This window comes from Heptranchias perlo, chromosome 2 (assembly GCF_035084215.1).
Source record: "Heptranchias perlo isolate sHepPer1 chromosome 2, sHepPer1.hap1, whole genome shotgun sequence".
Lineage (NCBI taxonomy): Eukaryota > Metazoa > Chordata > Chondrichthyes > Hexanchiformes > Hexanchidae > Heptranchias > Heptranchias perlo.
In genome coordinates this window covers 106,938,305-106,963,179 of record NC_090326.1, presented here as the reverse complement: position 1 = coordinate 106,963,179, position 24,875 = coordinate 106,938,305, and the positions used below count along the sequence as shown (strand labels likewise).

Sequence of the window (24,875 nt, the reverse complement as noted above, 5' to 3'; positions counted from 1 at the left end):
AAGTATGTCCTTCCTTAAATAAGGGCACCAGAACTGTACGCAGTACTCCAGGTGTGGTCTCACCAACACCCTGTACAGTTGTAGCATGACTTCCCTGCTTTTATACTCCATCTCCCTAGAAATAAAGGCCAATATTCCGTTTGCCTTCCGGATTACCTGCTGCACCTGTATGTTGACTTTTTGTGTTTCATGTACGAGGACACCCAGATCCCTCTGTACTGCAGCATTTTGTAGTATTTCACCATTCAAATAATATTTTGCTTTTTCATTTTTCCTCCCAAAGTGGATGACTTCACATTTTCCCACATTATATTCCATCTGCCAAATTTTTGCCCATTCGCTTAACCTGTCACTATCCCTTTGCAGACACTTTGTGTCCTCATCGCAACTTGCTTTTCCACCTATCTTTGAGTCATCAGCAAATTTGGCCACAAGACACTCTGTTCCTTCATCCAAGTCATTGATATATATTGTAAATAGTTGAGGCCCCAGCACTGATCCCTGCGGTACCCCACTAGTTACAGATTGCCATTTTGAAAATGACCCTTTTATCCCAACTCTTTGTTTTCTGTTAGTTAGCCAATCCTCTATCCATGCCAGTATATTACCCCCAACACCATGAGCTCTTATCTTGTGCAGTAATCTTTTATGTGGCACCTTATCGAATGCCTTTTGGAAATCCAAATATACTGCATCCATTGGTTCCCCTTTATCCACCCTGTCCGTTACTTCCTCAAAGAACTCTAATAAATTTGTCAGACACGATTTCCTCTTCATAAAACCATGTTGACTCTCCTCGATTGTATTATGAGTCTCCAAATGTCCTGCTACTACTTCCTTAATAATGGATTCTAGCATTTTCCCAATGAGAGATGTTAGGCTAACTGGCCTTTGGTTACCTGCTTTCTGTCTCACTCCCTTCTGGAATAGGGGTGTTACATTTGCGGTTTTCCAATCTGCTGGGACCTTTCCAGAATCTAGTGAATTCTGGAAGACCACAACCAATGCATCCACTATCTCTGTAGCCATTTCCTTTAAGACCCTCGGATGGAAGCCATCAGGTCCAGGGGACTTGTCAGCCTTTAGACCCATTAGTTTACCTAGTACTTTTTCTCTAGTGATAGTGATTGTTTTTAGTTCCTCCCTCCCCTTTGCCCCTTGAATTTCTACTATTATTGGTATATTATTAGTGTCTTCTACTGTGAAGACAGATACAAAATATCTGTTCAATTCCTCTGCCATTTCCTTGTTTTCCATTATTATTTCCCCAGTCTCATCCTCTAAGGGACCAATGTTTTCTTTAGCTACCCTCTTCCTTTTTATAAACTTGTCGAAGCTTTTACTGTCAGTTTTTATATTTCTTGCTAGTTTGCACTCATAATTTATTTTCTCCCTCTTTATTATTCTTTTAGTCATCCTTTGCTGGTTTTAAAAGTTTTCCCAATCTTCGGGCTTACCAGTAATCTTTGCCATGTTGAATGCTTGATGTACATTTTTGTGGCTCTATGTCTTCAACGAGATTATTCTATGAAGAATATTGCATTTACTTTTAAGTCGTATGTTTGTACTGATGGGTAAGAAAAGTAAGATTTTTCCTAATGAAGCAAAGGTTTTAGATTGAACAGATTGATAAGGAGGAGATTCAGTATCAAAGACCTCAAAACAAGACTATTCCTATGTCAAATAAAATTAAATTAAATAGGTCAATAAATCTTTACAGGATTTTCATTTTAGAAGCAAGGGTGCGTGCTTTGAGTTAACAATTCAAATAAAATGATGAAAAATGTTAAAATGAAAGTTTTAGTGTGACAAAAAGTACAGAATGTGCAGTGGACAAATCAAACCGAGCCAAGCAGGTATCCACTTGGACATCATAATGAAGTCTTTAGTCAGTCTTATGCTTTTTAAGTACAATTTTATCCATTAGATTAAGAAAGCTAATAAAAAGATGACTGGTAAAGTGCAGTGCAATACGATGTAGGATCTACCAGTTGGATTACATAGAATTACATAGATTGTACAGCACAGAAACAGGCCATTCGGCCCAACAGGTCCATGCCGGTGTTTATGCTCCACACGAGCCTCCTCCTTCCCTACTTCATCTAACCCTATCAGCATATCCTTCTATTCTTTTCTCACTCATGTGTTTATCTAGCTTCCCCTTAAATGTATCTATACTAATTGACTCAACTACTCCTTGTAGTAGCGAGTTCCACATTCTAACCAGTCTCTAGGTAAAGAAGTTTCTCCTGAATTTCCTATTGGATTTATTAGTGACTATATTATATGCTTGGCCCCTGGTTCTGGTCTCCCATGCAAGTGGAAATATCGGGGGTTAAATTGGTTAACCCCTGAAAGCGGGAGCGGGGATCACGGTGCGTGATTAACCCACACCCGGTTGCTGAGACGCAGGCAGCACGCAACAATCGTGCTGCCTGGGGATTTCTATGATTGCTGCGTGCAGCCTGGCCTACCTGCACTGTTGAGTGGCTGCTCACCAGCAGGGAGCCCAGATATCACGAGTGGCTAGCACTACTTAAAGGTAGCCTGCACCTCTTAAAGGGTAGTTGCACTATGGCTGCAGGAAGTGGTGAAAGTCAATGGTGAAGTGACCTGTCCTACAATATAGTGAAATGTAAGGAATCTTACAACACCAGGTTATAGTCCAACAAATTTATTTTAAAATCACAAGCTTTCGGAGATTATCCCCTTCGTCAGGTCATTCACCTGACGAAGGGGATAATCTCCGAAAGCTTGTGATTTTAAAATAAATTTGTTGGACTATAACCTGGTGTTGTAAGATTCCTTACATTTGTCCACCCCAGTCCATCACCGGCATCTCCACATCACAATATAGTGAAGCATGGTGATGATGGGAACTCTGGAATTTTTAATGAGCAACAACTTGGCTGCTCAGAGTTTGCGGGACTCTTATATTTTCAAAGTATAAGAAATGAGTCTGAACAGAGATCAGAAATCGCACATGTAAAACACAGATGCAGGTCCCGTCCTTATGTTTACAAACTGTTGAGTTCCTTCAAAACATTGAATAAAGGTTGCTCAGCCCCCATCACCCACCTACCAACAAACTCTTTCAAGCAATACTGAACTCTTCAAATCAGATGCTTCATCTCATCTTCACAAATTATCACTGTTGCAAGTCGCACACCCACAACTCACAGGTCACACACACACTGGTAGCTATTCAACCATGACAGCCACATCACCCAAACATCTTGCAGGACACTCACCGACACACTTTCCGCTTTATTGCAGAAGAAGGTGGCGCATAACAGGAAGCAGCAAGTGGCAGTGCTCCATGGAACATGAACATACTGTCCTCTCTCAGGATGACAGCATTCCTGTCCCACCCCTGCCACTCCACCAGTGGCCTTCCTGTTGCCTGTCAGCTAGCCTGCCCACTCCCTGTAGAGTATTGAAACTTAATTATAGGAACATAGGAACAGGAGCAGGCCATTTAGCCCTTCGAGCCTGTTCCACCATTCAATGAGATCGTGGCTGATCTGTGACCTAACTCCATATACCTGCCTTAGCCCCATTTCCCTTAATACCTTTGGTTAACCAAAATCTATCAATCTCAGATCTAAAATTAATAATTGAGCTAGCATCAATGGCCATTTGCGGAAGAGAATTCCAAACTTCTACCACCCTTTGCGTGTAGAAGCGTTTCCTAACTTAATTCCTGAAAGTCCTGGCTCTAATTTTTAGGCTATGTTCCCTCGTCCTAGTATTCAAGTATAGGAGACCTCCAAAAACAGGTACAAATGCATCAGCAGCCAGCAGTAATAATCCAGTAACTCCTGCATGATCTCTTTAAATAAAGTTGGTGGGGGGGGGGGTTCATCCATGGCGTTTATGACCTGTTCAGCTGTGCGAGGTTAAGACAATACGTTGGCTGGTACGTAGAGTTCCAAAATCGCATCTGTCCCTTTAAATCGGCATTGCACACTGATCCGCATAATCTCCCTAATTTACATGCTGTCGGTGTTTGTTAAGCGTGGATACGTAAACGCCTTTACCAATATGGCATCCTGCGCACGTCATATGCGTGCGCATCTCAGACACCATTTTGGGTCCTTAGCATCTACACAACGGACGCTACGCGGCCCAATTTAGCTGCCATCTTCTCTGTGTCTACCTTATCAAACTCTTTCATAATCTTAAAGACCTTTATCCTTCTCTTTTCTAGAGAAAAGAGCCTCTGGCCGCTTAATCTTTCCTGATAGGTATAACCTTTCAGTTCTGGTATCATTCTAGTAAATCTTTCTTGCACCTTTTCCAGTGCCTTTATTTCTTTTTATAATATGGTGACCAGAACTGTTCACAGTACTCTAAGCATGCTCTAACCAAGGTTCTGTACAAGTTTAACATAACTTCTCTGCTTTTCAATTCTATCCCTCCAGAAATGAACCCCAGTGCTTTGTTTGCTTTTTTATGGCCGACTTTCAGTGATTTGTGTATTTGTACCTTGAGATCCCTCTGCTCCTCTACCACATTTAGACTCTTATTACCCAAGCAGTATGTGACCCCTTATTCTTCCTACCAAAATGTATTACAAGATTATACTCAACTATATTGAAATTTATTCACCAATTACATGCCCATTCTGCAAGTTTATTAATGGCTTTCCGTATTTTGTCGCAGTCCTCCTCGATATTAACTATACCCCCAATTTGGTGTCGTCCGCAAATATTGAAATTGTACTTCCGATTCCCAAGTCCAAATCATTTATGTAAATGGTGAACAATGGTCCCAGCCCCGATTCTTGTGGAATACCTCCCACCTTTTGCCAGTCTGAGTAACTACATTTGACCCCTACTCTCCTGTTTTCTGTTTTGTAGCCAGCTTGCTATCCATTCTGCTACTTGTCCCCAACTCCGTATGCTCTGACTTTAGTCCTGAGTCTACTATGCAGTACCTTATCGAAGGCCTTTTGAAAATGCAAATTTATTACATCTACTGCTTTACCCTTATCTACCCTTTCTGTTACTTCTTCAAAGAATACAATAAGGTTGGTCAAGCATGGATTTCCCTTTTGGAATCCGTGCTGACTATTCTTTATTATATTGTTGGTTACTTGATGATTTTCTATTATATCTTTGTGTAAGGGTTCCATTATCTTTCCTACCACCGACGTTAAACAAATTGGCCTATAGTTCCTTGGACTGGTTCTCGCTCCCTTTTTAATTATAGGAATCATATCAACTGTCCGCCAGTCCTCTGGCTCTATTCCCTTTCCTAATGAATTTTTATATATATGTAATAGTGCCTCTACTATCTCGTCCCTAACTTCTTTTAATATGCGTGGATGCAAACCATCCGGACCAGGGGTTTTATCCTCTCTAAATTTGATTAGTTTATCAATTATCTCCCCCTTTTTATCTTAAACGTCTTCATATGTTTTTTGATTGCTTCTTCTAATGTTATGGCCACCATGTTAAATACTGAGGCAAAGTAATTATTTAATATTTCTGCCATTTCGCTGTGAGTTTATCATATGTATCCCTTAGTGGCCCTATCCTACCCTGATTTTTCTTTTGTTATTTTTGTGTCTGTAGAATACTTTACTGTTTCTTTTTATATTCCTTGATAATTTCATTTCTTTAATTTTGCCCTTATTTCTTTATTCATCCATGGTGTATCATTACTGGCTAGTTTGTTTTTGCTTTTTAGTGGGATATATTTCTCCTGAACTCTACTGATCACCGTTTTAAATGTTTCCCACTGCTGATCTATTTCTTTGTTTATCAGTAAATGTTTCCATTTTATTTCCCTAGTTCCATTCTCATCCCCTGAAAATCATTTTTTTCCCCAATTTATTCTTTTGGTCTTTGTCTTATTTATGGCCTCCTCAATCTTTATCTTACACCTCATCATGTTGTGATCACTATTGCCTAGATGTACCTTACGCTTACTTCTCTTATCTGTTCTGGTTCATTTCCCATTACTAGATCCAGCAGTGATTCCTCTCATTTTGGACTTTTTGCATATTGGGTAAGAAAGGAGTCCCGCACGCATTGTAAAAACTCCATTCCCTGTACCCCTTTACCCACCTTTTCTTGCCAGTTTATTTCCCATGATTATTATTCTATGCCCCTTTAATCATTTCACGTATTTGATTACATATTTCTTCCTCCACCTCCTTTCCACTATTAGGTGGTCTGTAGTATTCCCCTATTAGAATCATAGAATCATAGAAAGGTTACAGCACAAAAGGAGGCCGTTCGGCCCATCGAGTCTGCGTTGGCTCTATGCAAGGGCAATCCAGCTAGTCCCACTCCTCCGCCCTTTCCCCATAGCCCTGCAATTTTCTTCCTTTCAAGTACTTATCCAATTGCCTTTTGAAGGCCATGAATGAATCTGCCTCCACCACCCCCTCAGGCAGTGCATTCCAGTTTTTCCTCATGTCACTTTAGGTTCCTTTGTCAATCACCTTAAATCTATGTCATCTGGTTCTTGACCCTTCTGCCAACGGGAACAGTTTCTCTCTATCTACTCTGTCTAGACCCTTCATGATTTTGAATACCTCTATCAAATCTCCTCACAACCGTCTCTGTTACAAGGAGAAGAACCCCAGCTTCTCCAGTCTATCCGTGTAACTAAAATCCCTCATCCCTGGAGTCATTCTAGTAAATCTCTTCTGCACCCTCTCTAAGGCCTTCACATCTTTCCTGAAGGGTGGTGCCCCGAACTGGACACATTACTCCAGTTGTGGCCGAACTAGTGTTTTTTAAAGTTTCATCATGACTTCCATACTTTTACACTCTATGCCTCTATTTATAAAGCCCAGGATCCTGTATGCTTTTTTAACCACTTTCTCAACCTGCCCTGCCACCTTCAACAATTTGTGCACATAAACCCCCAGATCTCTCTGTTCCTGTACCCCTTTTAGAGTTGTGGCCTCTAGTTTATATTGCCTCTCCTCGTTCTTCCTACTGAAATGTTATCACTTCAGAGGAACATAGGAACAGGAGTAGGCCATTCAGCCCCTCTTGCCTGCTCCGCCATTTGATAAGATCATGGCTGATCTGTGATCTAACTCCATATACCTGCCTTTGGCCCATATCCCTCAATACCTTTGGTTTCCAAAAAGCTATCTATCTCAGATTTAAATTTAGCACTTGAGCTAGTATCAATTGCCGCATTTTTCTGTGTTAAATTTCATCTGCCACATGTCCACCCTTGCCACCAGCCTGTCTATATCTTCTTGAAGTCTATCACTATCCTCCTCACTGTTTACTACCCTTCCAAGTTTTGCGTCATCTGCAAATTTTGAAATTGTGCCCTGTACACCTGAGTCCAAGTCATTAATATATATCAAAAAAAGCAGTGATCGATTGAAATTATACCCTCTATACCCAAGTCCAGGTCATTAATATATATAAAAAAATATATATATTGTCAGGATTGTGCCAATCTTGACACCTTGACATCTTGACATATTAGCGTGATCGATCCCTTCTTTTCTGTTCCTGTCCTTCTATTAGTTATGTCCCTATTTTCTACTGCCAGTATATTGGGCTCGATTTTACCAGGCCTGCGGGTTTCCGGCGGGTTGGGTTTCGGGAGCGTGGTCAACACGCTCGGTGAAATTAGTGGGTTGCCCGCGCGATCGTAGCAGGCAACACACTAATAGGAATCAATTACCTGCTCCTCCGGGGTCCACGCTGCTGGTCTGCGCGTCGGGCGGGCTGCGCATGCGCAGTACGATCTGTCAGCTGGAGGCTCTCTAGTTAAAGGGGCAGTCCTCCACTGACAGATGCTGCAACCAATGGAACAAATTTCAGCATGGAGCAGCCCAGGGGGAAGGCTGCTCCCAGTCTAATGATGCCTCACCCCAGGTATCATCAGATGGGGTGAGGAGGAGGGCGAAGACAGAGATCTTCCACCTGGCGGGCGGGAGGAAGCGGCCAGCCTCTGCCACCAAGAAGGCCTGGCTCGAGGTGGCAGAGCGGGTCACCTGCACCACCAACATATCGCCCACCTGCATACAGTGCAGGAGGCGCTGCAATGACCTCAGTAGGTCAGCCACAGTGAGAACACGAAGTCTTTCCCCTACACTCCATCTGCCACAACACTGCCCCAACCCCACATCTCCTTCGGCACCGCCAACACTACTCTGTCACATCACCCCTCATACCCACTCAAACCCCATCCTCATCTTACCTCCACCTACTCACCTCGCCAGTACTCATCCTGCCACTAACACGCGACCCAATCCTCATACAATCTCATGGCCCTATCCCATACTCACCCTCTCGTGCATCTCCCTCAAGGCCAGCCTCACTCAACCTGCCACCACCTGTGCTGCAGCCACAGGGCATGCATCACATATGTGCAGTAGGCAGCGTAAGGCAAACGTCTCGTCAGCATGAAGGGGGTGCACAAGGGTGTCGGAGGGTTTGCCATGGGTGGTACCTATATTGAATTTCAGAGCAACAAACAGCACACATTATATTGGCACCACCACTGCCATGTCTCCGCGAATCCTGTCTGTTGTGTCCAATAATGCCCGCTCCTGGGTATCACTATGAGGACCCACCACTGATGCCACCCATCGTGTTACTGCAGAGTAGGTGCAGGTGTATTTGCAGGGCTCTTCCGCGCAGACCACTGAGAGACATCGGCGGTGTAGCCGGTTGCACCCTGGAAGGATGCGGAGGAGAAGTTGCAGAGGGCAGTGGTGACTTTGGCAGCGACAGGTAAGCACTTGTTGCTGGGGCCAGGCAGGAGCAGCTCGGCATGAAAGAGCCTGCAGATCTCCACGACTACATGTCGAGCGAATCTGTGCCTCCGTGTGCACTGCTGCTCGGAGAGGTCCGGGGAGCTTCGCCTCGGTCTGTGGACCCTGTGGCGAGGGTAGTGCCCTCTGCGATGCGTCTCTCTCTGCGGTAGCCCTCCCTCCTGCTGTGCAGGTGGGCGTGCAACAACCCCGTGTTGGGGGGCTCCACGTCTCTGCGGCGGACGGCGTGGACTGCGAGGCTGCTGGGGCTGGTCATGCTGTTCGTCCTCCGAGGGTGTCCACGCACCACCCATCTGGCAGGTGTTGGTCTGAGGGGTTGTGCAGGGTAGGTGGGTGGTTCCTCGGACTGGGGCTGCGGTTTCGTGTCTGTCTGTCCTCTGGCTTGGCGGGGGGTGGTGGAGGGCAGGGGTTGCCCTATGTGACGCGGTGGCCTCCTGCGTGGGTGAGGGCTCTCCCCTGTGGAGTGAACCTTGGCACCTGCCACAGGCTGCTGGCTGCAACACGCCTGGTTGGAGAGAGACTGTTTCCCCCAGTGTGGGAAACACTCTGCGATGCAGGTGAAATCCCACACTTCCTCTTTTGACAGCTGATTCAGCTCATTAACTGACCTCAACAAGCAAGGTAAGTACTCTCAAGTGGAACCCCGCTGGCTTTAATTGCCTGCGGGATTCCCACCAGCGGGGGCCACGCACGCAGCCCCGCACGTCATCGGGGAACCCGGAAGTGGTCGGGATCGCGGCGCGATCCGATCACGTGACCTCTTATCGGGATATTCGGGGCCCCCCCGCTGGAAACCCGCAGGAAACCCGACCCTAAAATCGAGCCCATTATCTCTGATTAGTACAGCTACTCCAACCCCACTTCCTCCTTCCCTGTCCATTCTGATTATGTTATAACCTGCAATATTTAGTTGCCAGTGCTGTACTTCATGTAGCCATGTTTCAGTTATTCCTACTACATCTGGTTCCTCACTACAGATTATTGTCTCGAGTTCCCCTGTTTTATTTTGTATGTTGTGTACATTGCTATATAGGCAGTTTATTTCAACTTTAATAGTTGTTCCTTTTAATTTATTTTTAACTCCTTTTATACTTAGTTTTATAACTATATTTGTTTCTTGGCTGTTTATGTTATCTTCATTCCTTACTCTGTTCTGACCTTTACACTCATCTTCTGTTTCTTTTATCTTTGACCTTTCGTTTTTGCTAATTGTCATATTCATCTCATACATTGATCACAAACCAAAATTTCTCTTTTAGACATTTTAAAATGAATAAACCTGATTCCTATTAAAATGTTCTAAATCTTGATAGTCAGCAAACTGAGGGAAAAATCCCTGTGAAAGTGACTCATGATGGTTATTTCCTCCTGTGTTGGATAATTCAGCCCCATGTCATAACATTAAATATTTGCAGACTATTAGTTACAACTCTTTTGACACTAAGATGCCTGAATTCAGGAATGGGTGTCAAGATTGGCACAATCTTGCCAATATATATATCTTTTTGATATATATTAATGACCTGGACTTGGGTATAGAGGGTATAATTTCAAAGCTTGCAGATGACACGAAACTCGGAAATGTAGTAAATAATGTGAAGGATAGTAACAGACTTCAGGAGGACATAGACAGACTGTTGAAATGGGCAGACACATGGCAGATGAAATTTAATGCAGAGAAATGTGAAGTGATCCATGTTGGCAAGAAGAATTAGGAGAGGCAATATAAACTAAATGGTACAATATTAAAGGGAGTGCAGGAACAGAGAGACCTGGGGGTGTATGTACACAAATCTTTGAAGGTGGCAGGACAAGGTGAGAAGGCTGTTAAAAAAGCATTTGGGATTCTAGGCTGTATTCATAGAGGCATAGAGTACAAAAGCAAGGATGTTATGCTAAACCTTTATAAAACACTGGTTAGACCTCAGCTGAAGTATTGTGTTCAATTGTGGGCACCACACTTTAGGAAGGCTGTCAAGGCCTTAGAATGGGTGCAGAAGAGATTTACCAGAATGGTACCAGGGATGAGGGACTTCAGTTATGGAGAGATTGGAGAAGCTGGGGTTGTTCTCCTTAGAACAGAGAAGGTTAAGGGGATATTTGATAGAGGTGTTCAAAATCATGAACGGTTTTGATAGAGTAAATAAGGAGAAACTGTTTCCAGTGGCAGAAGGGTCAGTAACCAGAGGACGCAGATTTAAAGTGATCGTCAAAAAAGCCAGAGGCGACTTGAGAAAACATTTGTTTACGCAGCAAGCTGTATTAAGCCGGAATGCATTCTCTCAAATGTGGTGGAAGCAGTAGTAATTTTCCAAAGGGAATTGGATAAATACTTGAAGGGAAAATATTTACAGGGCTGTGGGGAAAGAGCAGGGGAGTGGGACTAATTGGATAGCTCTCTCAAAGAGTTGGCACAGTCACAATGGGCCGAATGGCCTCCGCCTGTGCTGCACCTACTATGATACTATGATATTAAATAGAAAGAGGTGCTTGAACTCCAAAGCCAGGAGCAGTTTGGCTCCCTGGGCCAATTCAGAAATCCTGTTTGACTCCAGGAGCCAATGAAAATGCCAATTGAAAACATAATTGGGTTCACTGGTGGCCGATCTTACATTACTCCCAGCAGATCTTCTTATGCATCCTATACGTAAAGAGCTTTATCATTGAGCCCAGCTGACTGACATTTGAAGAAGATGGAGTGCTTTGCTAATTGCAGTCAGCAAGAAAAACCTGTGGAGCACATCTATTCAGCCCCTTAGCTGCTCAAAGTCTGTATAGTTGCAGCCTGATCAGAGGCAGGTTTCGTAGAACAGCCAAACTTGGGTCTGTGTATCAATGTGAATTGAGTAACTCAAATGGCTTCTAGGATATATGTTTTTGGGGGTTAGCCTGCCTGCTGCCAGTGGGAGTGCATCTGCTTTCAATGAAATGTTAGTCAGATGGGCTCTTCAGAGGAATCATAGAACCATAGAATAGTTAAAGCACAGAAGGAGGCCATTCAGCCCATCGAGCCTGTGCCGGCTCTTTGTAAGAGCAATCCAGTTAGTCCCATTCGCCCGCTCCTTCCCATTAGCCCTGCACATTTTTTTCCCAACAAAGTGGAAAATTGCTCAGGTCTGTCTTATCCACAAAAAGCAGGACAAATCCAATCTGGCCAAATACCGCCCCGTCAATCTACTCGCAATTATCAGCCAAGTGATGTTATGTCTCGTCGACAGTGCTATCAAGCGGCACTTACCAATATCCTGCTCACCGATGGTCAGTTTGGGTTCCGCCAGGACCACTCGACTCCGGACCTCATTACAGCCTTGGTCCAAATATGGACAAAAGAGCTGAATTCCAGAGGTGAGGTGAGAGTGACTGCCCTTGACATCAAGGCAGCATTTGACCGAGTGTGGCATCAAGGTGTCCTAGTAAAATTGAAGTCAATGGGAATCAGGGGGAAAACTCTCCATTGGCTGGGGTCATACCTGGCACAAAGGGAGATGGTAGTGATTGTTGGAGGCCAATCTTCAACTGCTTCATTAATGACCTTCCCTCCATCATAAGGTCAGAAATGGGGATGTTCGCTGATGATTGCACAGTGTTCAGTTCCATTCACAACCCCTCAGATAATGAAGCAGTCTGTGCCTGCATGCAGCAAGACCTGGACAACATCCAGGCTTGGGCTGATATGTGGCAAGTAACATTCGTGCCAGACAAGTGTCAGGCAATGACCATCTCCAACAAGAGAGAGTCTAACCACTTCCCCTTGAAATTCAACGGCATTACCATCGCCAAATCCCCCACCATCAACATCCTGGGGGTCACTATTGACCAGAAACTTAACAAGACCAGCCACATAAATACAGTGGCTACAAGAGCAGGTCAGAGGCTGGGTATTGTGCAGTGAGTGACTCACCTCCTGACTCCCCAGAGCCTTTCCACCATCTACAAGGCACAAGTCAGGAGTGTGATGGAATACTCTCCATTTGCCTGGATAAGTACAGCTCTAACAACACTCAAGAAGCTCAACACCATCCAGGACAAAGCAGCCCGCTTGATTGGCACCTCATCCACCACCTTAAACATTCACTCCCTCCACCACCGGCGCACCATGGCTGAAGTGTGTACCCTCTACAAGATGCGCCACAGCAACTCGCCAAGGCTTCTTTGACAGCACCTCCCAAACCCGTGACCTCTGTCACCTAGGAGGACAAGGGCAGCAGGCACATGGGAACACCACCACCTGCACGTTCCCCTCCAAGTCACACACCATCCTGACTTGGAAATATATCGCTGTTCCTTCATCGTCGCTGGGTCAAAATCCTGAAACTCCCTCCCTAACAGCACTGTGGAAGAACCTTCACCACACGGACTGCAGCAGTTCAAGAAGGCGGCTCACCACCACCTTCTCAAGGGCAATTAGGGATGGGCAATAAATGCTTTTTATTCCTTTTTGAAAGCCATGATTGAATCTGCATCCACACCCTTTCAGGCAATGCGTTCCAAATTATAACTGCCTGCTGTCTAAAAAAGGTTTCCCACGTATCACCTTTGGTTCTTTTACTAATTACCTTAAATAGGCAGTGCTACAAATTCTGGCATGGTTGAGATTGAAATCCACAACCCCAATGAGAACAGACTCTAAAGCCAACGTCTTAGACCACTCGGCTACACAACCCTACGTTACCAGTGCTCCTTTACATGAAAGTTGTTGCTGTGTTTTAAACAGACACTGTATGGCCTATTTAGGAGTAAGGTTCTCGGCATTAAAAATATTTCCCTGGATACTCTTTACTCATGAAATCTCGTGCCCAGCTACATGTTCAATTTATTAATTCTCCATGGAATCTTAATATAAAAATATGTTAAACTGTATGACCATTTTTGTCTTAAATTGCAGGCTGCAAATTTTACTGTGTATATAAGTATCCCAATCTATTATATCTTCATTAATCTACGTTCTTTTGCCAATGTTTTCTACTTTATTTTATATAGTTGAGTTTGTATTAGCTGATACTGTAGTAATATATATAAAGAATATTTCGACTGATTATATTTTAACTACTGGAAACATCAATTGTGCACACTAATTTCTAGAATAAATGTGTGAGTTTGGTCATTTATATGTAAAAAGTTTGCTTTTTTAAATGTATCAATTCACTTTGTCATGGTCTTTGTCGTCCAAAAATAGTCATGTGTTTAGAAAAGGCTTAGACAGCCTATTTAATTTAATTTTAATATTTGATTTCCCTTAGGGAGAAATCCATTAGTTGCCAACTCTCAGGATGCTGTACAATCTGACAGTGTATACAATACTTTGAGGGGGGAGGATGAATAAAATTACATTAATTCACATTAGATCATAGGCAAATAAATAAATTATGGTGATGAGACAGGTTTATAAATAGCTTTAGTAATTTCTTAAATCTTACACCTGGGCACTTTTTAAGTAGTTTTTAAATGATTATGTTTTAAAAATGTATATCATCTATAATGTTAATCTGTAATTTTCCTCAGGAAAGACTTCTAATGAGCCTGTTGCCCAGAAATGTAGCAATGGAAATGAAGGAAGATTTCCTGAAACCTCCGGAAAGGATATTTCATAAAATATACATCCAAAGACATGACAATGTCAGGTAGATCTGTCTGCTTATGTACTTTCTCATTCAGTGATATTACAACTAGTTCTATTATTTGTGTGTATTTGATGCTTATGATTGAATACCTGAGAGGTGTTATATTTAATGTCCTCAGCATCTTGCAGCACTTAAATCCACAGTACTTCACATGAACTTGCAACCATAAGAACAATATTCTGTAAATTGATAATGCAAAGAACTTAAGAATGAATTCGGCAGCTCCTATTTATTTATCAACAGTATTAAATAACAATGAAAATCTTATATTTTTCAAATTGTTCATTGTGGCTTAAGATTTCTTCAGTGTGAAATTCCAGACTAGGGTGTGGATATTTAGAACTCTGGAGCTATAAAACATCAGTTAAACAGTCCATATGAGAACAATATTAATATAGTTTTGAGACTAATTATAAAAGCATCAAAGTATTACCAAACAATGTAGCTTGAGTGATTTAGAACTCATCAAAGTCACTCAAAGGTACCACAGTGCTTTACTTTTGTTAAGCTGCCTCAATGGTGAGTTTTCAGGTAAGCATAGTACTCACTTCTGACTGTCATTTTGACAGCCATTGCAGTTTGCATTGCAGTAGAACTGTATACTCACTTTTATAGTGCCTTTCTTGTTGGAACATCTTAAAATGCATTTTGCACAATTGTTAGCTTTTTTGAGATGAACTGACTTGTTACATTGGCTGCAGTGTAAAGTTTAAACTGAGATCCCATTTGCCTATCCTGATGGTTCACATGGATGTTAGAGACCCCATGACGGCATTCAAAGGAGAGCATGGAGTTTTACGGGTGTCTGGCCAACATTCCTCCTTTAAAACTCTCTCGGTTTTAATGGCGCTTGTGGGAAAGTCATTTCAGAAAGCCACTAGAGAGTTGGGCTCAATAAATCTGTTACTATTGGGATGATTATGTGCTAGACACCTGATGAAATTTAACACGTAGTGCATCAAATGATGCCATAGAAACCCTGTGCAGTTCTTTCAAGGACAATATAGTGTATGTATCGTCTATAAGTACAACATTTATTCACTCTCCATAGGCATTTTTCCACAATTATTCAGATGATAGCCAACCAAGTCATTATAAGTAATGGGCTTTGCTAGGAATCACTATTAGGTTTCGGAATAGGAACATAGGAAAATAGCAACATAGGAGTAGGCCATTCAGCTTCTTCAGTCTGTTTCGCCATTGAATTAGACCATGACTGATCTGTATCTTAACTCCATTTACCCGCCATGGGTCCGTAATCCTTAATACCCTTGCCTAACAAAAATCTATCAATCTCAGTTTTGAAATTTTCAATTGACCTAACCTCAGCAGTTTTTTGGGGGAGAGAGAGTTCCAGATTTCCACTACCATTTGTGTGAAGAAGTGCTTCCTGACATCACCGCTGAGTGGCCTAGCTCTAATTTTAAGGATATGCCCCCTTGTTCTGGACTCCCCCACCAGAGGAAATAATTCATCTCTATCTATCCTATCAAATCCTTTAATCATCTTAAACACCTCAATTAGATCACCCCTTAGTCTTCTATACTCAAGGCAATACAAGTCTAGTCTGTGCAACCTGTCCTCATAATTTAACCCTTTTAGCCTCGGTATCATTCTAGTGAATATTCACTGCACCCCCTTGAAGGTTGATATATCCTTCCTGAGATACAGTGTCTAGAATGGAACATGATACTCTAAATGGAGTCTAAACAGAGCTTTATATATCTGTAATGTAACTTCTACCCCTTTGTAGTCCAGCCCCCTGAGTTAAACTTAATCTCAGATTTACCATTAGAGATATTGAACTGATAACAGAAAGGTACAGATAAATTCTAATTATATTTGTGATTTGCCCATGATCATTGATAATTTGTGAATTATCAATAACATCCTGGAGATAACTGCAAAGGTACTTTTCAAGAATATACAAAGCAGTTAAATGAGTGTTAAATTCAAAGATCTGCTGTTTTCATCCATTTTGTAAATAGTAATAAGATCCCCATTGAATGGTAGAATGGCTCTCTGCAAATGAATCTGACCTGTGTACATAGCAGGTCCACTTCTGAGAGGTAGCACCACTTCAAAACGCATTGGATCATCACTAGCATCACTGTGCCATGTGATAATGAGTTTCCAATAAATGTTGGCTTTGGATCGGTGCTGGAGGTTCGGGGCAAACAACACGGGGCAAACATGGTCTTACTTATGGTGATTGTTATCAATAATGCCGTTGCAGCAAATTCCTGGCTGTTGTCTTTTTACAACATGGCATGGTATACACAAGCACCTCAACCAGGGACCTCAACCAGCTGTGTACTCACATGGGATGTTTCTTATATTAATGGCACTGTCACATTTTAGGATTGTTTGATCATTTTTCCACGGCAAATTCTGGGCCATAAAAATATATTAATTTCCACAAGCCTGACCATCAGCATCAAATGCACCTAAGACAGACGTATTGTTGAGCTTTATCCACTCACTAATTTCGGTGTGTTTTCTTATGCCTGTTATAATGTTGCATTGTGACTTTTGTAGCAAATTTCCTTCTGCATTCCATTAATTTGTAACCCTCTCCCCATCCCTGATTAGCAACTATAATGAAAAGTTTATGCCATTGGAGCAATTGATTATTTGTGACATTTTACATATTATTGGCTGTGACGACATCCTATCATTTGCAACATTCTTGCCTGAAGTTCCACAGACTAAAAGTTGAAAACTGAATGTTTTTGAAAGACAGCTCTGACCGTGAGAAGACTGCTGGCTCTCTGTAATACAGATTCTTTCTTAATGTTCATAAAGCACAGACCATAGTTATCTCTCAAAATGTAAATAACAAACCCTCCCAGCAACTATAATGAACGGAAATCGAACAAGATGCAGGTTCCAATATCACAGCCATATGTAAGATAATTGGGGCTAGTTATTTTTTAACTAGAAATTAACTAGTTATTTTTTAACTAGAAATTTTATAGTATAGAGAAAGACTGCTAACTTTTGTGCAGATAACAGTCAAATAATTTATTACTATTTTTCCACACGAATTTCAATGCAAAATTGTTCAGTAAATCACCACATTGAATTATTAGGCCACGCATCATTTTAATGCATCAGTCTCTAACCTCAAATTTTTCCAAATATATATGAAGTGTGCGGGGCAATGTTTCAAATTTTATGAAATATATATGGCAGTAGTCTCACGATTCTCTTTGTAATGATATCTGGATGGTGTACTCAAATAATTGCTATTTTTTGAGGCAAATATTGAGCTCTGAAAGATCAATGCACATTGTGTTGAAAGTCGTACAGCTGAACATTTCAAGTATGTGTATAATGAATAAAATCAACTGTGCAGAAATAGTATTTAAACATATTGTGGTGTAACTTTAGTGGTTGTTTGAAATTTGTGGTGAGGGTGAGGTCCTGAAAGCATATTTTGACCTTATTTACAACAGCAACTACAACAACTTGCAATTAAAAAGCGCCTTCACCAGACAAAAAATTGACAACAAACCAAAGAAGGAGATATTAGAGGGCGTGACTAAAAGCTTTGTCCAATAGTTAGTTTTTAAGGAGGGTCTTAAAGGAGGAGAGAGTTGGAGAGTCAGAGAGGTTTTGGGAGGGAATTCGAGAGCTGAGGGCTTAGATGGTTGAAGGCACGGCCGCCAATGGTGGGCCAAAGGATGCACGTGAGTCCTGAGTTGGAGGAACGCAGACTTCTTGGAGGGTTGTAGGGCTGGAGGCGGTTAGAGAGATAGGGAGGGACGAAGCCATGGGGGAATTTGAACACAATGTTGAGAATTTTAAATTTGCGGCTTTGGGGACTGGGAGCCAGTGGAGGTCAACGAGCACAGGGGTGATGGGTGAGCGGGACTTGGTTGCGGGATAGGGGATGAGCAGCAGGGTTTTGGATGAGCTGAAGGTTATGGAAGTTAAAAGATGTGAGGCTGGCCAGGAGAGCATTGGAATTGTCAAGTCTGGAGGTGACAAAGGCATTGATGAGGGATTCAGCAGCAGGTGGGTTGAGGCAGGGATGGAGATGGGCGATGTTACAGAGATGGAAGTAGGCAGTCTTGGTGATGGAGAGAGTATGGGGTCAGGAGCTCTGCTCAGGGTCAAAAGAGTGCCAAAATTGTGAACATTTAGCATCAACCTGAGACAGTGGCCCATGGAGAGGTAGGGGGATGGAATTGTTAGCAAGGGTACAGACTTTGTGGTGTGGACTGAAGACAATGGTTTTGGTCTTCCCAATGTTTAATTGGAGGAAATTCCGGCTCATCCAAAGAGTGGATGTGGTACAAGTGGGCTGACAACACAGAAGCAGTGGAGGGATCAAGAAAAATGGCAGAGAGCAGCAGGTACATGGGAACAACACCACCTGCATGTTCCCCTCCAAGTCACGCACCATCCCGACTTGGAAATATATTGCCATTCCTTCATTGTCGCTGGGTCAAAATCCTGGAACTCCCTTCCTAACAGCACTGTGGGAGAACCTTCACCACATGGACTGCAGCAGTTCAAGAAGGCGGCTCACCACCACCTTCTCAAGGGCAATTAGGGATGGGCAATAAATGCCGGCCTCGCCAGCGACGCCCACATCCCACGAACGAATAAAAAAAAACTGGAGCTGGGTTTTGCAGCGTACATGTGGAACTTGATGCCATGTCTTTGGATGATGTCTCAGAAGGGCAGCATGTAGATGAGCTCATCCAAAACTCTGCTGCCTGTATCCTAACTTGCACCAAGTCCCGTTCACCCATCACCCCTGTGCTCGCTGACCTACATTTGCTCCTGGTCCCCAAAGACTCCAATTTTAAAATTCTCATCCTTGTGTTCAAATCCTCCCATGGCCTCGCCCCTCCCTATCTCTCTAACAGCCTCCAAAATCCTGAATTTGTTGCTATGTGGGGTGTAGTGTGTCAAGCAGTGGATGCGGCTAATGGTGCAGTTGGTAGAGATGACACTTGACAGTTGACCTCACTCACGTTGAACGCTTGTGTCAAAGCATTGAACTTCTTCCTGCACTGCATCCATGTTCATGATGCTATGCACCTGGCATTGACTTCATCCTCTACTGCCTCCCACTGCCTCTTGAGCATATGCCTGGGGGGGGGGGGGTCTCTTGCCCCCCTGCGGATATAGTTTACCCCTCCTTCTGTCCACCTCTTGCACCAAGACCTCTAGTGCATCAGCAGAGAACCTTGGTGCACGTTCTCTCGCAGGCCTGGCATAAACTCAGATTGGCAGATTGGTGAGGTCTGGTGTGCAGATTGGAGGATGTGGGATTTAGTGGTGCGCAACCTTTATTCAATGTTTTAACACAACTCAAGAGTTTGTAAACATAGGGATGGGACTTGCACCTGTGTTTTACGTGTGCGATGTCTGATCTCCATTCAGACTCCATGTGGACCCGTATCTTATATTTTGCAAATAAGAAGTGCCGGCTGCCTTAAGAGGTGCATGCTGCCTTTACGTGTGCTAGCCACTTGAACAATATCGGCCTCCCCTGCTGGTGAGCAGCCACTCAACAGCTCAGCTAGGCCTGGCTGCTCGCAGATATCAGGTAAATGACCAGGCAGCACGAATCTTATGTGCTGTTTGCATCACAACGACCGGGTGCAGGTTAATCGCATACTGCGACCCCCAAGCCCAGATTCGGGAGTTATTGAATTTAACCCCCTATGTACTTTCAGGTGACTTTTACAGCAACTTTGAAATAATGCATATTTAAATAGCTTGCAAATAGAGATTTTTAATTATAAGCTACAAGGTTAGATTATATCTTCTGCCATCTTAAATTGTAAGTTAAAATGGTGAGTAGCAAATTCAAGATAGCTGCCTCATTAGAAAATGTGATAAAAATTATATTGCTTGTGAATTTAGAATAGTTATAATTATGATATAATCAGGAAAGGAAAGTTGGTGTAAGAGTTAAAATTTTTGAAATTTGGGTTGTGTAAATCTTATTAACTATTAGCCAATGCATTTGAAAACAAAAACATAATAACTTCCCAGAAAAAAACTGAAGTTTGCAATACTTCACATAATTTTAAGAACAATATTTGCCTTTTGAAATCTTCCAGAGTGGTACTTTATGACAAGTTATATAATCATCTAAAATGTAATTCTGAATTTCTATGTTAGAATTTTCAACAAAGTTGGATATCTTCAATAATTCCCTTGGTATACAGGAGGCAACAATCTATCTATTATAAATTAGATAGATAATCAAATGATTAACACAGTAATCAATGTAATTTCTTTAGAGCCTGGAGCTAATGAGAAGTTTATAAACATTCAGTGGTGAGTGGGAGTGTGATAACTGCTGCTGAATAAGCCCACTCTGAAAGTTTTACATTTCATATTTACAAAATAAATGCGTTTTTGGCATTCTTCAAAAACAGACCTAGTTATTTACATATCACACTAAAATTCAGGTTAAACATAAAATCGAATTAAATTCCACATTCTCGAGGTGATTCAGACATTCTGTAATTGAGGAAATTTTGGTACATTTCCTTTAAAAGGTATGATACTTTGAAGATATTGTACTTTGGACCATGTTATTTACATATAAAGAGTAATTTGATAAATATTTCTCAAATGAAATAAAGCTGAAAAAAATTTACATGCTAACTATCACATCTGGGTGTTCAGATGTTCGTGTGGCAGTGTAAAGTTGTGGTAAATCAGTTAGGAGTGTATCGGGAGGACTGGGCTGCTCAGTCCTGAATTTCACAGATTTGTCAAGATGTGCAAGCAGTGTAGGCGTATTCCAGGGAATATTAAAATTCTCCTTGAAGTGTCACACAGCATATCCTGCTGCTAATGCCCCTGTTAATATAACTGTTACATCAAATTACTTTTGAAGTCAATTCCAATTAAACAGACGGAAGCAACTGTGATTTCATTTTTACATCCATTGAATTAATAAAACATTGTAACCAAATCTACCTTTGTTAGTAAAACTATGCTCTCTGATGTAGGTGAGTGTATAACTTTATGGATTTATCTTATTCTCTTTGGTTGAACGTTAAATTGAGTGAATGTTGATGAGTGCAATATTTCATAATTATTTACTGTTAGAACTTCTGTAATGCTTACGATTGCACATTTAGAATTTTATAGGCCAGTTGTACCATTGGCTTTGCATCAGTACAAAGCAGTTTTAGATGCTCATCAATGTAAAACTGGAAGCATAACTCACAAGTCAGGTCAGTAATCTGAATGGACACATTTGGGTCTAAATTTAACACTCTTACATCCATTTTCAAGGCACGGGCATTTGGACAACTGCTAAATTGGTCGGAGCCTTTTTTAGGTGGTCTTAGCAGCCTCCTGAAGTGAGCACAGGCCTCATTTCAATATAGAAATAAAATTCCTGCAACCATTTTCCAGTGCTGATGCCTAAATTCGTTTAGAGTAGTCAGAGTTTGTAAGTGACGGCTGCTCAAAATAAGGCCCAAAACTTCCCGAAATGTACTTTTCGTGCAGTTGGAAGGAGCAGGGCTCCATGGGTTAGATTATGAGGAGAGATTACAGAAACTAGGTTTGTATTCCCTGGAATATAGAAGGTTAAAGGATGATTTGATTGAGCTTTTTAGGATTTTGAAAGGAGTTGATAGGGTAGATACAGAGAAACTTTTTCCAGTGGTTGGGGCGTCTAGGACAAGGGGAAATGACTTTAAAATCAGAGCCAGGCCATTCAGGAGTGAAGTTAGCAAATAGCTCTTCATGTAGAAGTGTGGCACTCTCTCCTACAAAAAGCAGTACATTCTAGCTCAATTAATTAAATCTGAGAGCAATAGTTTTTTGTTAGTCAAGGGTATTAAGGGATTATAGAGCCAAGGCGGGTGGATGGAGTTAGGGTAGATCAGCCATGATCTCACTGAATGGCAGTCGGGTTAGATGAAGTAGTTTGGGAAGTGGCTCATGTGGAGCATAAACGCCGGCATAGACCAGTTGGACCGAATGGCCTGTTTCTGCATTGTAGACATCAATGTGACTCGATGTAAGAGGCTCGAGGGGCTGAATGGCCTGCTCCTGTTCCTAAGATCCTAGGAGTGCTTCTCCTGGCTCCAGAAAACAACTGCGGAAATTGGTTAGGCCCCGACAGGTGAGCTGTGTCGGGGCGAATGATTGGCGCGCCATTGCTGCGTGCCACTGGAATTGCGCATGGTTTCAGACGCTAAAGAATTTTGGCCCCATTATGACAAGAAGTGTGTCCTTGCATGTTCAACCTGCCCCACAATCAAAGAATCATTGCCCTGCTCATTGCTTTCTAGATAACTGCTAAGTGATCAATGATTCTTACAAGCAGCTTTTATATCTGTCTCTAAACCAGACTGAGGTGTGTCTTGGTTTAAAATTAACTTATTAACAAACAAAACTGAACAACATTTTAGTTTCAGTTTTACTAGCGTCTTTACAGAGACTCTGTGGAATACTCCAAGCATACTCCTTTTTTGTCACTTGATTCTCTTAAAGGGGGAAATGGCTAGTCCTACGATTGACAGTGACTTCGTATCACAGACTTGACCCGGAGTGGACAGATTCTCCCAATGTTAAACTGTTGGGTATTATAGCCTTGCTCTCACCTTTCCTCACCTGACTTATTCAATACTCCGCCAGTTCATTTGTAAGGGCTAGAGGCCACCCAACCAGAAGTCATGGACTGCCCTGAACCCAAATGAACCTTAGACAGAATATTTATTGTCACCATGATTGAAATAAAACTTCCACATTTCCGCTTACAGAATGCTCTCAGATTCAGGCAAAATAGCTAACAAGTACACATATTAAGTAGGTTCATTTAATATTTGTCAGTGATATCTCTATCCATCACGGTGTGATTAAGACATCCATTTTCTTCATAGATGTACTGTACCATCATTTGAACCATTTCTGTAAATATAGTAAATTTCTACTGTGCAAATGAGATATACCAGTTCAAGTTTGTCACAACTTGATTAGCATCAGGTCCTAGAAGTTGAAAAGAATTGATAGAATTAAGTCTCCTTTCACACCTTAAATTAATTAATTGGTTGCATTCACACAAGCAGAGGATGGTTATTAATGGTAGCAGCTCTGCGTGGGATCCGGTTACTGGTAGAGCCCCATAAGGATCTGTGTTGGGATAATTTCTCATCACTATCTTTATCAATGATTTGAATGAAGTCACTGGGACTCCTTAAGTTTGCTGCTGGGCAGGAGTTGGGACTTTTTGCAGAGAAGGATTAACCTCTAGAACAGATTTCCAGAATGTGCGGTGAGTATGGACTTGCTTCAGGCCTTCAAAATGGGGCTAGACGAGTTCCTGCAAGTGGAAGTCATCTTGCCTTATCGACGGTGGGCGGGGCCAGAAGTCACAGGTATATCAGTTAGTGCAGTCTCCTGGAGCTTGCTTGGTCGCCTTCAGGGGGCAGAGAGGAATTTCCCAGAGTTTTTCCCTAAATTGGTCTATGATTATGTTTTTCTCTTTTGTGCTGCCCCCAGGAGATTTCGTGACTGGGGGGATCGATTGATGGTGCATATAAGTTGCACCGTGTCTGGATGGGACTATCTGGATGGACCAGTTGGTCTTTCCCTGTTCTTTTTTGTATGTCCATAAGAAGATTGAGGGTCTTTTTAAACATTTGCTTATAAGTAAACTAATCAATGAGCATATTTGTATTTTCACATTTTAAAACTATTTTTTACCATAAATAATTCACGTTGATTTCAGTTATGTTATTAAAGCTGACAAAGTGGCACATTTGCTTTGAGTCTAGTCACTTTTCTGTGGGAGAAGCAGATTTCTGTCAAGAATTTCAATTTCTAATGATGTAATTCCTACCATAGTTATTTATTTCTCTGTGAGTGGAGGAAGTAGCAGTGTGAAGGTAAGGTTGCCAAAACCTTTTCAACAGAGGTCCAAATGAGAAATGCAGATTCCCCCCAGGAAAATGACAATAGTAAGTGACTTACACATTTACACATGTGATTTGAGGAAAGTCAACTGCTAGAATTAGACACTTCAAAAATCAAGTCCAATTCTGTGGAGCAGAACAGCGTAAAACTGCTCTTTTTGAAATATATTAATGACCTGGACTTGGGTATGGAGGGCATCATTTTAAAGTTTACAGATGGCACGAAAATCGGAAATGTAGTAAACAATGTGGAGGATAGTAACAGACTTCAGGAGGACATAGACAGACTGGTGAAATGGGCAGATAAAATTTAAAGCTGTGAAGTGTGAAGTTATACATTATGGTAGGAAGAATGAGGAGAGGCAATATAAACTAAATGTACAATTTTGAAGGGAGTGCAGGAACAGAGAGACCAGGGGTGTACGTAAACAAACCTTTGAAGGTGGCAGGACTTGTGGGAAGGCTGTTAAAAAATCTTATGGGATCCTTGGCTTTATTAATAGATGCTTTATTAATAGTACAAAATATGGCTTTATTAATAGTACAAAAGCAAGGAAGTTATGCTAAACCTTTATAAAA

At 42.0% G+C, this 24,875-nt stretch overlaps 1 protein-coding gene across 1 annotated transcript in view; it reads left to right on the top strand.

Moving 5' to 3' along the window:
• The window catches only part of LOC137342003 (adenylate cyclase type 1-like), a 259,297-nt gene that overhangs the window by 5,242 nt on the left and 229,180 nt on the right, over window positions 1-24,875 (top strand). Inside the window, exon 3 of the mRNA XM_068005581.1 lies at window positions 14,267-14,385. Within this exon, the coding sequence (XP_067861682.1) occupies window positions 14,267-14,385 (119 nt within the window). The remainder of the gene's footprint in view (window positions 1-14,266; window positions 14,386-24,875) is intronic.